Here is a 13,954-nt window from a genome sequence, read left to right as displayed (position 1 = left end):
TAGCAATGTGCATTTCTGCCAAAAAGTTAAATTCTTGTCTCATCTGTCCACAAAACATTGTCCCATAAGCATTGTAGAACATCCAGGTGTCTTTTGCAAAGTTGAGACATGCAATTTTAAGAGAACAGTGGTTTCCTCCGCAGTGTACTTCCACAGAGACCATTCTTGTTCAGTGTTTTTCTTATGGTGGACACATGAACAGAGACTTTAGCAAGTTTTAGGGATTTCTGCAGGTCTTTTGCTCTTATCCTTGGGTACTTTTTCACTTCCTTCAGCATTGCACATTGTGCTCTTGCTGTGATCCTTGCAGGATGCCCACTCCTAGGGAGAACAGCAACAGTACAGTTTCCTCCATTTGTACACAATTTCTTTTACTGTGGACTGCTGAACACTCAGGTCTGTAAAAATGCTTTTGTAGCCTTATCCAGCTTCATACATCTCTACAATTCTTTTTTTAAGGTCCTCTGAAAGTTATTTTGGTCAAGGCATGGTGCACATAAACAGAGCAAGCTCTGTCAGTAACCTGACTTTGTGTGTCTTTTTGATAGGGCAGGGCACCTCTACAACCCACACCTCCAATCTCATCTTAGTGACTGGAACACCTGTCTTCAAATAGCTTTACACGAGGAAATCTGCAGATGCTGGAATAGGGGCTGGAATAGGGTCCTGACGAAGGGTCTCAGCCCAAAACGTCGACTGTACCTCTTCCTAGAGATGCTGCCTGGCCTGCTGCGTTCAAATAGTTTTTGTAGAAGACAATACCCCAGAAGTTCACATATGTTTTCCAACAAATACATGTATTATTAGATCATTTTTTCTCAATAAATAAATAAACAGGTATAATGTTTTTGTGTTATTTATTTAATTGGGTTCTCTTTATCTAGTTTTAGGACGTGCGTGAAGAGCTGATCCCATTTTAGGTCTTATTTAAGCAGAAATACAGAAAATCCTGCAGGGTTCACAAACGTTCTAGCACCACTGCACATCCAAATGGCTAAACATGCTGAAGTTCAAATCCACATTTTCCCTAGCAAAGCCAAGATGCAACAGAAAAATCTACTCCACAAGAGCATCCACATCCCTTAAAGCTGTGCCAATACTGTATAGGGCTTCAAAATTTTAAATAAATATAGAACTGTACACTACGAAGTTCTTTGTGTTTCATCTAGAAACTGCATTTATCAGTCCAAATCATTTGGATGAAATTTGGCCTCTCTGCAGTGGCTTGAAATGAATGTCTGTGCTAAACCATTATTGAAATAATTCAGACAGGAAAGTAAAATTGATAATTTTAATTGTAGACAGGATATTTCCGAGGGTTTAATTATCATGGTACTACTACAACAGGATCATGCTCTACACTGCAAAACATTCAACTCTCAGATAATGATTTGGGAGGAAGAATTGGCATCCCTCTGCTATAAACAGATTAAGAGTTTAAAAAAGAAAAACCTTACATATAAAAACCTGAATAATTACATCTAAAATACTTTTTTCTATTTATATCATTTTAAAAATGAATCTCCTTCATTTTTAATTAAAAGGCACCCACTCAAGAAAGTTAGAACAGCCGAACGATTATGGTATCATTGTATGAATACGCCACAATGATGTCAGTATCCAACACATATGAGGCATGCACCTTCTATTACAATTCCACTTTTAAATTGTTTGGACAATACAAGAGTCTGCAACAAACGTACCTACCCCAGACAATCTCTCTTCTCACCTCCCATCAGGTGAAGCCTGAAAGCACATACCACTGGGTTCAAGAACAGCTTCTACCCTGCTGTTATAAGACTATTGAATAGTCCTTTTTATGATTAGATGAACACTTAAGCTTATTATGGTTTTGCAACTTATTGACTGCCTGCACTGCGCTTTCTCTGTAACTGTAGCACTTTATGCTGCTTTCTGATATTGGTACAACCTCAACGCACTGTTGTAATGAAATTATCTGTACAGATAGCATACACAACAGAAGTCTTTCACTACAACTCATTACACGTGACAATAACAAAATAAGTTACTAAACCATTCAGATGCCACATAACAATTCTTGCTGAATGGCTGATACAATTATCAATTATGCTACTGGTGCGTAACTCTAAAGCAGGGGTTCCCAAACTGAGGTTCACAGACTCCTCGGTAATAGTAGGGGTCCATGGTTGGGAACCCCTGCTCTTAAGGATCAATTCCACCTTAAAACAAATTTTCCCACTTCAACATATTAGTTGAGTTTTGCAAGAAATAAGCATTCGACAAAAAAATAACCTGACTAATTAATTTCTACTTTTCCCGTGGCAGTGTCTTTTGGGAAGGCCTTCCTGCAAACAATCTTAAATAAAAATCTTTTACAAGACAAATCACTACTGAGTGACAGTCTTAACAAGTATTACCCTGAGAAGATATTGAAAATTATGATTGAAAGAGCTGCAGGTACATAAGAGTACTTGACTACTTAATGATTTTCAAATATGGATGACTAGTCACTTACATCTTGCTTGAAACTTATGAAATTTCAATTATATGTTCAAGTACATCAGTTCATAATTACTGCAAGCAACTGGAGGAGTTTCACATTCTCCTTGTTAATTAGTGCAAGCTCTGTTGCCTGGAAACAAGCTTCACTGATATGAAATTATGAAAGCCGGAATTCAACGCATGACCTAATGGTACAAAATATACACTCCAATATTATCATAAAGCCAGGAGACCAATCTCAGGTCGATGAGTGGACAAGATGATGCCAGAAAAATCAACAGGCATAGATGAAAACATTGGACAACAACTTTTTTTGCTTGAGCATATAGGCATTGAGAGAATGTGCTGGAGCTTTTGAAAGGCATTAAGTTAGATAAGTTGCTGGGACCAGATGAGAAGTACTTCAGGCTACCATGGGAAGCAAGAGAGGAGGTTGCTGAGCCTCTTTGCATCATCAATAGTGACAGAAATATTGGAGGATTGGAGAGTTGCAAATGTTGATCCCTTGTTCAAGAAAGGGATTAGAGATAACCCAGGAAATTATAAACTAGTAAGTCTTACCTCAGTGGTGGCAAGTTGTTGGAGAAAATCCTGAGAGGCAGGATTTATGAGCATTTGGAGAAACATGATCTAGTTAGGGATAGTCAGTATGGCTTTATCAAGGGCAGGTTGGGCCTGAATGAATTCTTTGAGGGTGCAACAAAACACATTGATGAAGGTAGAGCAGTGGATGTAGTGTACATGGATTTCAGTAAGGCATTTGATAAGGTTCCCCATACAAGACTCCTTCAGAAAGTAAGGAGGCATGAGATTCAAGGAGACCTTGCTTTGTGGATCCAGAATTGTCTTGCCCACAGAAGGCAAAGGATGGTTGTAGATGGTTCATATTCTGTATGGAGGATGGTGACCAGTGGTGTTCTGCAGGGGTTCTGGGACCCCTCCTCTATATGATTTTTATAAATGACCTGGATAAGGAAGTAAAAGAGTGGACTAGTAAGTTTGCTGAGGACACAGAAGTTGGGGATGTTGTGGATAGTCTTGAGGGTTGTCAGAGGTTACAGCAGGACGTCGATAGGATGCAGAACTGGACTGAGAAATGGCAGATGGAGTTCAACCCAGATAAGTGTGAAGTGGTTCATTTCGGTAGGTCAAATTTGAAGACTGAATATATTAATGGCAAGACTCTTGGCAGTGTGGAGAATCAGCAAGATCTTGGGGTCCGTGTCCATAGGATACTCAAAGCTGCTGGGCAGTTTGACAGTGTGGTTAAGAAGGCATGTAGTCTGATGGCCTTCACCAACCGTGGGATTAAGTTCAAGAGCCGTGAGGTAATGTTAAAACTAGATAAGACCTTAGTTAGACCGCATTTGTACTGTGTTCAGTTCTGGTCACCTCACTAAAGGAAGGATGTGGCTATATAGAGAGAGAGTGCAGAAGAGATTTACAAGATGTTGCCTGGATTAGAGAGCATGCATTATGAAAATAGGTTAAGTGAACTTGGCCTTTTCTCCTTAGAGCAACAGAGGATGAGAGCACCAGGGCTGAAACGGCTAACACAAGGGGGCATAGTTTTAAGGTGCTTGGAAGTAAGTACAAGGGTAATTACATAGGTAAGTTTTTCAGACAGAGAGGAGTGGGTGTGTGGAATGCACTGTCAGCAAAGATGGTAGAGGTAGATACAACAGGGTCTTCTAAGAGACTCTTAGATAGGTACATGGAGCTTTAATAAATAGAGAGCTATGCAGTAGGGAAATTTGAGGCAGTTTCTAGAGGAGGTTACGTGGTCGGCACAACATTGTGGGCTGAAGGGCCTGTAATGTGCTGCAGATTTCTATGTTCTATCATCCTTGAATACCTTCCATGCACTTTTCTCTGGTCCCACAAGTTCTTTGAATTGCCTGTCAGTGATGAACTGTTTGATTTGTGGACCAACAAAAATGCCTCCTTTTATCTTGACATTGGTTATTCTGACTTGAATTATGAATTGAAATAACAAATACAAGCGATTTTTATAAAATGGCGTGCCTCTTTAGGATGTCAACTTAAGTCTAGTATACTGTATAGTTATATACTTTATTGATCCCAAATGAAATTACAGTATCACAGTAAAATTGGCTTCTTTTCCCATCACACTTCATGGAATTTAACTGCATTTCTATAGCTCAGTACCTAGACCACTTGGCTCTTTAGGTCAACAAAGTCTTGGTCCCAATATGTTCCAGAGATGATGTGTCAAGTCATTGCCTATTTCTTGAAGATGGCATTTGATACCGTGTGGTATCAGATGTTCTAGTTAAACTAAAGGACATCAGGAGAAAAACCTTCTAACAGTTGGAATCATACCATTGTTTTGGATTTCAATCATCTCAGCCCCAGGAAATCCCTTCAAAAATTCCTCAGGGTAATATCCTCAGCCCAACCATCAATGATTTTTATTCCATCTTGAAATCAAAATTATACATTTGCAGATTGCTGGACTCCAGATATGCAACAAAACCCAGAAAATGCTCAGGCATGGCTAATGAGTGGAAAGTAACATTTATGCCACTGGAACTCCATATATTGACCACCTCTTGAAGAGTGAACCTAACCACTTTTAATAGAATTTTCTTCAGAGACTGTCATGTACACACTTCCACATCCATTAACATCAATATTTGAGGAATTATCATGAAACTCAACTGGCCAGTTAGATAAATACAGCAGTTGTAAAAGCTGATCTGAAGCTAAATAACTTTTTAATGAAAGGATCCCACATTTCCACCAGCTACAATTCATGTCACATGCATGAGGAAATACTCTTCACTTGCCTGAACAAGTGCTGCTCCAACATGATCCAAGACAAAGCAACCCATGTGTTGCAGATTGTGGTTAACCCCTTGCCCCATAAACTGCAGTTATTAATCAAAATTTACACAACGTCATCTCCCAGACCAATGACCCATACCAGCAAGGAGACCAGGCACATGAAATACCTGCCTAGTTCCTTTCTAACTCATAGACCATCTTGACCTAGGAATGTATTGCCAACCATTCATCATCTCCAGGTCTAAATCTTTGAACTTCCATCTGAATGTAATGTGGGAGTTACCTTCACTGGAAAAGTTACAAATCCTCATCAACATCTTCTCAAGAATATTGAGGAATGAGCATTACACACTGGCCTTGCCTGCAACATTCACATCACATACAGCTTCTTCTCCAAAGGTGATGATAAATCAGCATACAGGAGGGAGATTGAAAATGTGGCTGAGCGGTGCCATAACAACAACTTCTCATTCAAAGTCAGCAAGACCAAGGAACTGGTTCTAGACTTTAGGAAAGGGAAACCAGAGGTCCATAAGCCAGTACTCATCAGAGGATCAGAGCAGAAGAGGGGTAGTAAATTTAAATTCCTGGGTGTTACTATTTCAGAGGACCTCTCCTGGACCCAGCATGTAAATGCAATTGCAAAGAAAGCATGGCAGCACCTCTACTTCCTTAGGACACTGCAGAGATTCGACGTAACATCAAAAACTTTGAAAACTTCTATGTGCAGTGGAGAGTGTATTGACAAGCTGCATCACTACCTGGTATGGAAACACGAATGCCTTTGAACGGAAAAATCTTGCAAAAGGTTTTTTTTCAACCCAGTACACCAGGGGGAAAGCTTTCCCAACGACTGAGCAGCTCTGCATGAAATGCTGTCATAGGAAGGCAGCATCCAAAATCGGAGATCCTCACCACCCAGGCTATGCTCTTTTCTTGCTGCTGCCACCAGGTAAAAGGTACAAGAGCCTCAGGGCTCGCACCAACAGGTTCAAGAACAATTACTACCACTCAACTATCAGGCTCTTGAACAAAAGAGGGTAACTACACTCACTTGCTCATCCATTGAGATGTTCCCACAACCAATGATCTCACTTTAAGGACTCTATCTCATGTTCTCATTATTCATTGCTATTTATTTATATTTGAATTTGCACAGTTCATTGTTGTCTGCACTCCGGTTGATCTTTCATTGATCCTGTTATTGTTGCTATTCTATAGATTTGCTGAGTATGCCCACAGGAAACCAACATCTCAATGGACATTGAACCCACCTCTACTTATTTTTTTCTCCTTTTGCACTACTTAACATTATATATTTACTGTAAATCAGCTTTTTATTATGTATGGTAATGTACTGCCACCTAACAACAAATTTCACAACATTTGCCAATGATATTAAACCTGATTCTGATAGAATAAGAAATATCCCAAGCACAGGACAGTATCCACCAGAACTAGCCATATCTCTAACTACAAAGTAAAGGCTGTTCCAAATGCATCCACTGGAACCTTCTAAATGAAATGCAACTGTACCACAGCAAAATAAAACACTACCAGAAAGATTCTGTACACAAAAAGCTGGACAAATCCAATCTTATCAGTTACTGATAAGTTGACTATCAGCAAACGGGGAAGCTTCCAGCTTTACATCTAATCAATGACAGGAGAAATTCTACAGTTGCTGGAAATCCAAAGCAACACACACAAAATGCTGGGGGAATCTCAGCAAGTCAGGCAGCATCCTGGAAATGAATAACAGTCGACGTTTCCGACCGCAGTTCTTCTTCTGGACTCAATGACTTGCCCACATGAAGAAATGTTTAAAATGCACCTTTAATCCCTACCACCGTTTGTGTGACCTTGTAGTGTGTAACTTTTCTACTGTATTGGGAGTGGATTTCAAGACAAATCAATTTACTGCATAACTGGTTACTCCGAGACGTGAACCGGATTGATCAACTAAGCCCCAACAACCATTCATTCTTGCGTCCCACTTTCGGCGAAAAGATCGTGCAGCAGGGGCAGGGGCAGGTGCAGGCAAAGCAACTACAAGAGAAATAGTTCAAAGGCTTTTTAGAAATTTATTACTACCCCCTCCCACAACCCCATCCCCGCCGTTAGAGGTCTAAAACATGACGAGTAATCAGTCGAATGGCCTGCCGCGTACGAGTAACAAGATGTAAAGTTGGATTCGGTGCTAAAATTCCAGTATTGCTATGGGTGGGTGGGAGATGGAGGGGGCGTGGTGAAGGGTGTCACGTTTATAAATAAAATTCAGTTACTTTCAGTAAATGCTCCGGTCTGATATCAGAAGGAATCTCGAGAGGGAAACGACTGCAAAACATAAACAAGCCGACCCTCGCCGAAGGTGTTCAGCCGGCTTCATGTTGCCGCGCTGCTGATACAGGCGGCAGCTGCCTGGATCTCCCCCGTCTGCCCCCCGGCGGTACCGAGCAGGGCCGCGCTGCCGCTTCCTCAGCCCGCCGGGCTTGGCGCCTCAGCCGCGGCTTCACGCCCTACCCGCAGAGTAGGCCGGGCCGGAGGTGATGAGCAGCGCCCCCGCCGCCAACAGACTCACCGCAAAGGTGCTGGTCACGTTGTACCGGCACAGGGTATGGTCCAGGTCGAAGCCGATCACATCACAGTCGGCCAGCGAGAAGTATTCAGCCATGGCGACGGCGGCCTACAGCAAGCTCCCTCTTTCCTTCTTTCCCGCCCGCCCTCCGCACTGACTTGACTGCCGCAGCACGCGCGTCAACGCCACCGTGGGGAGGAGGAGAGGGGGGAGGGGCCCGAGTACCGCGGGAGGGGTGGGGATGTGATCTGTACGCTCACACCTGAGGCGGGAGTCCGACATGATCCTGTCTACCCATAACAGCAGGTGAGGCCCGAGTGCTCTGGGTGAACAACGAGGGGAAGGGAGGCCAGGACGCCAGAAATGTGGTCCCTTGCACACCCTTGTTGAGATTACTGTCACACTGCACAAGTACAGTGAGGAGTTCTTTGCATCTGGGATCAAGGACTCCAGTGAGAAGGGCCCAGAAGATTTGTGAACGGGCATGGGATTACAACACATAGCTGGTGTCTCTGGGTACAAAAGTGTTGACAGGGCATCTTGTGGAGAGGGCTCTGCATCAAAGGCTACCCAGCTGAGAAACATGAGAGAGGGGTATACTAGAGGGAGTATCATTACCTGATGTGTGATCCTCATTTGGGAAAGGTCTTTACCCCCATGGGAAGGTCTTAACTAACAATCCAGTGTAGCGCCTGAATACTGTAGGCTGAGGACTCTGCATCTGATAGTCTGGAAGCAAATTATGAGATTGGTGGGTACAGGATTTGGTGTTTTGGTACTGGATGAACAACTGAGGACAGTGAGTAGGTCCTCCAGGATAAGTGTACTTTGCATCTGAGGGTATGTTCAAATGGGAAGCGCCCACTGCATCTACTAAGACCATTCCTGAGGAGCTACCTGACTTCAGGATCTGGCCTGACACCTCTCCTCTTTAAAATTATGTCATGAGATGCTACAAACATAAAAAATATATAATTATAAAACAACTAAACCTGGGTGGTGAGCTGGAGTTACGTCTTTACCAAAGGAAGGCGCTCCCTCCCTGCGCTTGTCTGCAGGTCACCCTTGGGCAAGGTGTAGCAGCTGCTTATAGCACCCCCCATCCCCATCTACCCAAAATCATGAAGTCATGGGAGCAGGTGGTGCATATCACCAAGTCCTGGTTATGTGACCACTGACACCAGGCAGACAGTCTCTGAAGAGTATTGATAATGGCTGGGGTCACCCATCTTGTAAAGACACTGCTCAGAAGAAGGCAATGGCAAACCACTTCGGTAGAAAAATTTGCCAAGAACAATCATCACTGAAAGACAATGATCACCTACGTCATAACGAACAAATGAAATCTGAGCCAAGACTCAGAGGTCGCAGCTCAATGCCATTGTGAGAAAAAACATTACTACCATTAATAAGAGAGTGAATGAACAAATGAAAGAACAAGCACAGGTATATTGTACAAGTCCTCATAAAGGGATCAGAAGTGGAGATGGTGAGCAGTTTCAAGTTCCTGGGTGTCAAGATCTGAGGATCTAACCTGGTCCCAACATATCGATGTAGTTATTAAAGAAGGCGGGACAGCGGCTGTACTTCATTGGGAGTTTGAAGAGATTTGGCATGTTGACATACACTCAAAAACTTCTGTAGATGTACCATGGATAGCATTCTGATAGGCTGCATCACTGTCTGGTATTTGGGGGGGGTGGGGTGGGCTACTGCACAGGACTGAAAGAAGCTGCAGAGGGTTGTAAATCTAGTCAGCTCCACCATCTTGGGTACTAGCCTACAAAGTACCCAGGACATCTTCAGGGAGCGGTGTCTCAGAAAGGTAGTGTCCATTACTAAGGACCTCTAGCACACAGGGCATGCCCTTTTCTTACTGTTACAATCTGGTAGGAGGTACAGAAGCCTGAAGGCACACACTCAGCGATTCAGGAACAGTTTCTTCCTCTCTGCCATCTGATTCCTAAATGGACATTGAACCCATGAACACTACCTCACTTTTTTAGTATACATTATTTCTGTTTTTTGCATGTTTTTAATCTATTCAATATATGTATACCGCAATTTATTTATTATTATTTTTATACTATGTTTTGCATTGAAAAACTAAGTTAACAAATTTCACGTCACATGCCGGTGATAATAAACACGATTCTGATTCTGATTCATTGCCTCCAAATCATAAATTACAACACCTGAACAGTGGATATGAATGTTGGAGGTGTTAGTGAGTCTGCAAATGATACAAAATGGTGGTGGTATTGAGGCTTTACGTACAGGTTGAAGGGTTCTTTATTATTAAGGGTGTCAAGTGTTGTAGAGAGAAGGCAGGAGAATGGGATTAAAAGGGAAAATAAATCAACTACAGTTGAATGATGTGCAGAATCAATGGGTCAAATGGCCTAATTCTGCTCCTATGCCTTATGGTCTTCTCATGCAAAGGCATTTCTAACACTGCTAGAATGTCCATATACACAAAATGTATAAGGCACTTACTGGTTCAGGCAGCATCAATGAAGGATAATAAATATGGAAGTTGTACTTGCCTCTCTCACTGTTTCCCATCTGTGAACTCTGCTGACCTCTTACTCATCCGACCCACTACCACAACCACATATCCTTCCAGGAAATATGCAGGTTCCTTCCCCTCCAGCCCTTTACCTTTCCCACCCACTTGGCTTCACCTATCACCTTCAAGCTAGCCTCCTTGCTCTCCGCCCGCCTTTTTATTCTGAATTCTCCCTCCTAAGGAAGGATCTGGGCCTGAAACATTGACTGTTTATTAATTTCCATAGGTTCTGCTTGACCTGCTGAGTTCCTCCATCATTTTTTTTTGTGTTGCTATGGATTTCCAGCAGCTACAGACTTTATGAGGTTGAAGGTAGGTTAGAAATTCTGCCCCGTGGAAGCTTATGGTTGACAATATGCACATCTTGATGCTATAAGTTGACCCTTTAGATCCTTTACATAGGAGCAGAAAAAGGCCATCTGGCCCATTGAGTTTGCTCCATCATTATATCATGGCTAACCTTTGATGCTATGTCCAATCAAGAAACTATCAATCTCTGCCTTAAATAATCCCAACAGCCTGGCCTCCACAGCTGCATGTGGCAACAAATTCCACATCCTTTGGCTAAAGAAATTTCTCCTCATCTCTGTTTTGAAAAGGCGCCCCTCTATCCTGAGACTTTCCTTCTTGTCCTAGATTCTCCCACCATGGGAAACATCCTTCCCATATTAACTGTCTAGGCCTTTAAACATTCAAAAGGCTTCAATGAGATTCTTCCTGAATTGCAGCGAGTACAGACCTAGAACTATCAAACGTTCCTCATATGATAACCCTTTCATTCCGGGAATCATCCTGGTGAACCTCCACTGGACCCTCTCCAATGCCAGCACATCTTTTCTAAGATGACGGGCCCAAAACTGTTGACAATACTCAAGGTGAGGCCTCACCAATGCTGATGCTCTTGTATTCTAGTCCTCTTAAAATGAATGCTAACATGGCATTTGCCTTCCTCACCACTGACTCTGCCTGCAAGTTAACCTTCAGGGTGTTCTGCACAGGGACTCCCAAGTCGCTCTGCATCTCAGATTCCTGGATTTTATTCCCATTTAGAAAACAGTCTGCACATTTATTTCTACTACCAAAGCGCATGACCGTGCATTTCCCAACATTGTATTTCATTTGCCACTTTCTTGCCCATTCTCCTAATCTGTCTAAGCCCTTCTATATCCTACCTGTTTCCTCCACCAATCTTCGTATCATCTGCAAACTTGGCAACAAAACCATCTATTCCATCATCTAAATCATTTATATACGGCATAAAAAGAAGTGGTTCCAACACCGACCCCTGGGGAACACCACTAGTCGCTGACAGCCAACCAGAAAAGGATCCTTTTACTCCCATGCACTACCTCCTACAATCAGCCAATGCTCTAACCATGTTAGTAACTTTCCTGTAATACCATGGGCTCTTAACTTGATATGCAGCCTCATGTGTAGCATCTTATCAAAGGCCTTCTGCAAGTTCAAATATACGACATTACTGCATCCCCTTTACCTATCCTACTTGTAATCTCCTCAAAGAATTCCAACAGGTTTGTCAGGCTGGATTTTCCCTGAAGGAAACCATGCTGACTTTGTACTATCTTGTCCTGTGTCATCAAGTACTCCATTACCTCATCCTTCACAATTGACTCTAATATCTTCCCAACCACTGAGGTCAGGCTTTTTTAAAATCGTGTCGCACCAGACAGTCAGCCATTCTTGTCTGGCTCATAGTGTCAGGATTGGTCTCCTTTCGGATTAACTGGGTCACGATATGAACATTCCTGACTCGACCCATTTTTTTTTACGAGGCCGAGTGGCTAGCTGGACGCTCAACCTGACACGGATGGAAAGCATGCTCGAGGGGTGGCCCGACTTGGATTCGGGAACCTTCGCTCCGGAGTCTGGCGCTCATGCAATTGCGCCACCAGCCGGCCAGGTCAGGCTAAATGGTCTATAATTTCTTTTCTGCTGCTTTCTCCTTTCTTAAAGAGTGGAGTAACATTTGCAATTTTCCAGTCCTCTGGTACCAAGATTTTTGAAAGGTCATTTCTAATGCTACCACAATCTCTAACGCTACCTCTTTCAGAACCCTGGGTGCAGTTCCTCTGGTCCAGGTGACTTATGTACCTTTAGGTCTTTCAGCTTTTTGAGCACCTTCTCTCTTGTAACAGTAACTGCATCCGCTTCTCTTCCTTCACACACTACAACATCAGGCATACTGTTAGTGTCGTCCAGAGTGAAGGACAACATCAAGACAACTTGCCTCTACTAGAATGGCCAATAAGAAGAATATTGAATGAGAAAATGGGTTTGATGAGCTGAAAGGCAAGCACCTGCTTCTCACACCACAGGAGATTCTGCAGTTGATGGAAATCTAAGTGAACATACACAAAATGCTGAAGGAACTCAGCAAGTCAGGCAGCATCTATTTTAGGGGGATAAGCGGTTGACATTTTAGGCCAAGGCCCTTCATCAGGACAATTACAGATTGCAGGTCCTGATGAAGCATTACAGCCCAAAATGTTGACCATTTATTCCCCTCTATGGATGCTGCCTGACCTACTGAGTTCCAACATTTTGTATGTGGCTGCTTCTCTCTTCTTTTGTCTCTATGAAACTTCCCAACAGGGTCACTTTTTTCCGATTAAAAGATTGAGAAGACGGGACAGTGCGATAAAACCTGGGTTTTGTAATCAACTATAACCATGGTTACCAGCAGCACCAACACAACTGCTCAGAATGACTGCACAAAAATAAACCAACATAGTCAAAAGCACCTCAAATGTTTTCTGTTTCATGGAAACATTGATACAAAAAACATTCTTTTGTTAAATCTTCAGATTTCAGTTTTACAAGATTTTCACTTTTCAGACAATTAGTTCCTGTAGGACGGTGTCAAAAGCAGAAAGATGTTTACTGTGTTTTTAGTTAGAACATGGTGGCGTTAGAACAGCAAATAGGAGGGATATTGAAAATCTGGCTGAGTGGTGCCACAACAACAACAACAACTTACTAAATATCAGCAAGACGAAGATTATTGACCTTAAGAGGAGAAAACTGGAGGTCAATAAGCTGGTACTCATCAGGGATCAGAGGTGGAGAGGGTCAGCAACATTAAGTTTCTTGGTATTACTACTTCAGAGGATTTGTACCTGGGCCCAGCACGTAAATGCCATTAGAAAGAAAGTATATATAAGAGTGCTCCTAAGTTCTAAACACAATACTATCCACTTAAAATAGAAGTTGTTGGAAATACACAACAGGTCAGAAAGCAGCTTCAGAGAAACACAACAGATCACATTCAGAAAGGTTAGGCAGCACACTTCCATCATTACTATTCTCAGCACTGCAGCCCCATTAGGCTGTCTCGTCAGCAACCTACCCCCTTTTTTTTCACAGCTGCATGGACCAACCATTGCTCTGAGCAGGAAACTTTTACACGGCCTGAAAACTGCGTGGCATTTTAATAAAACATATACAAAAGAAAACTCCAGCAGTGAAGCATTTCAGTTACTGTGTGGGCACGTGCC

General features: G+C 42.6%; 1 protein-coding gene across 1 annotated transcript in view; it reads right to left on the bottom strand.

The window, feature by feature from the left end:
- nt5dc1 (5'-nucleotidase domain containing 1) overlaps positions 1-8,037 on the bottom strand; it is a 673,759-nt gene extending 665,722 nt beyond the window's left edge. Inside the window, exon 1 of the mRNA XM_072251620.1 lies at positions 7,874-8,037. Coding sequence (XP_072107721.1) covers positions 7,874-7,966 — 93 coding nt within the window. The 5' untranslated portion in view covers positions 7,967-8,037. The remainder of the gene's footprint in view (positions 1-7,873) is intronic.
- Positions 8,038-13,954: the final 5,917 nt, after the last annotated feature.

The sequence above is a fragment of the Mobula birostris genome, chromosome 2 (genome assembly GCF_030028105.1).
Source record: "Mobula birostris isolate sMobBir1 chromosome 2, sMobBir1.hap1, whole genome shotgun sequence".
NCBI lineage: Eukaryota > Metazoa > Chordata > Chondrichthyes > Myliobatiformes > Myliobatidae > Mobula > Mobula birostris.
This window is presented reverse-complemented; position numbering and strand designations above follow the sequence as displayed.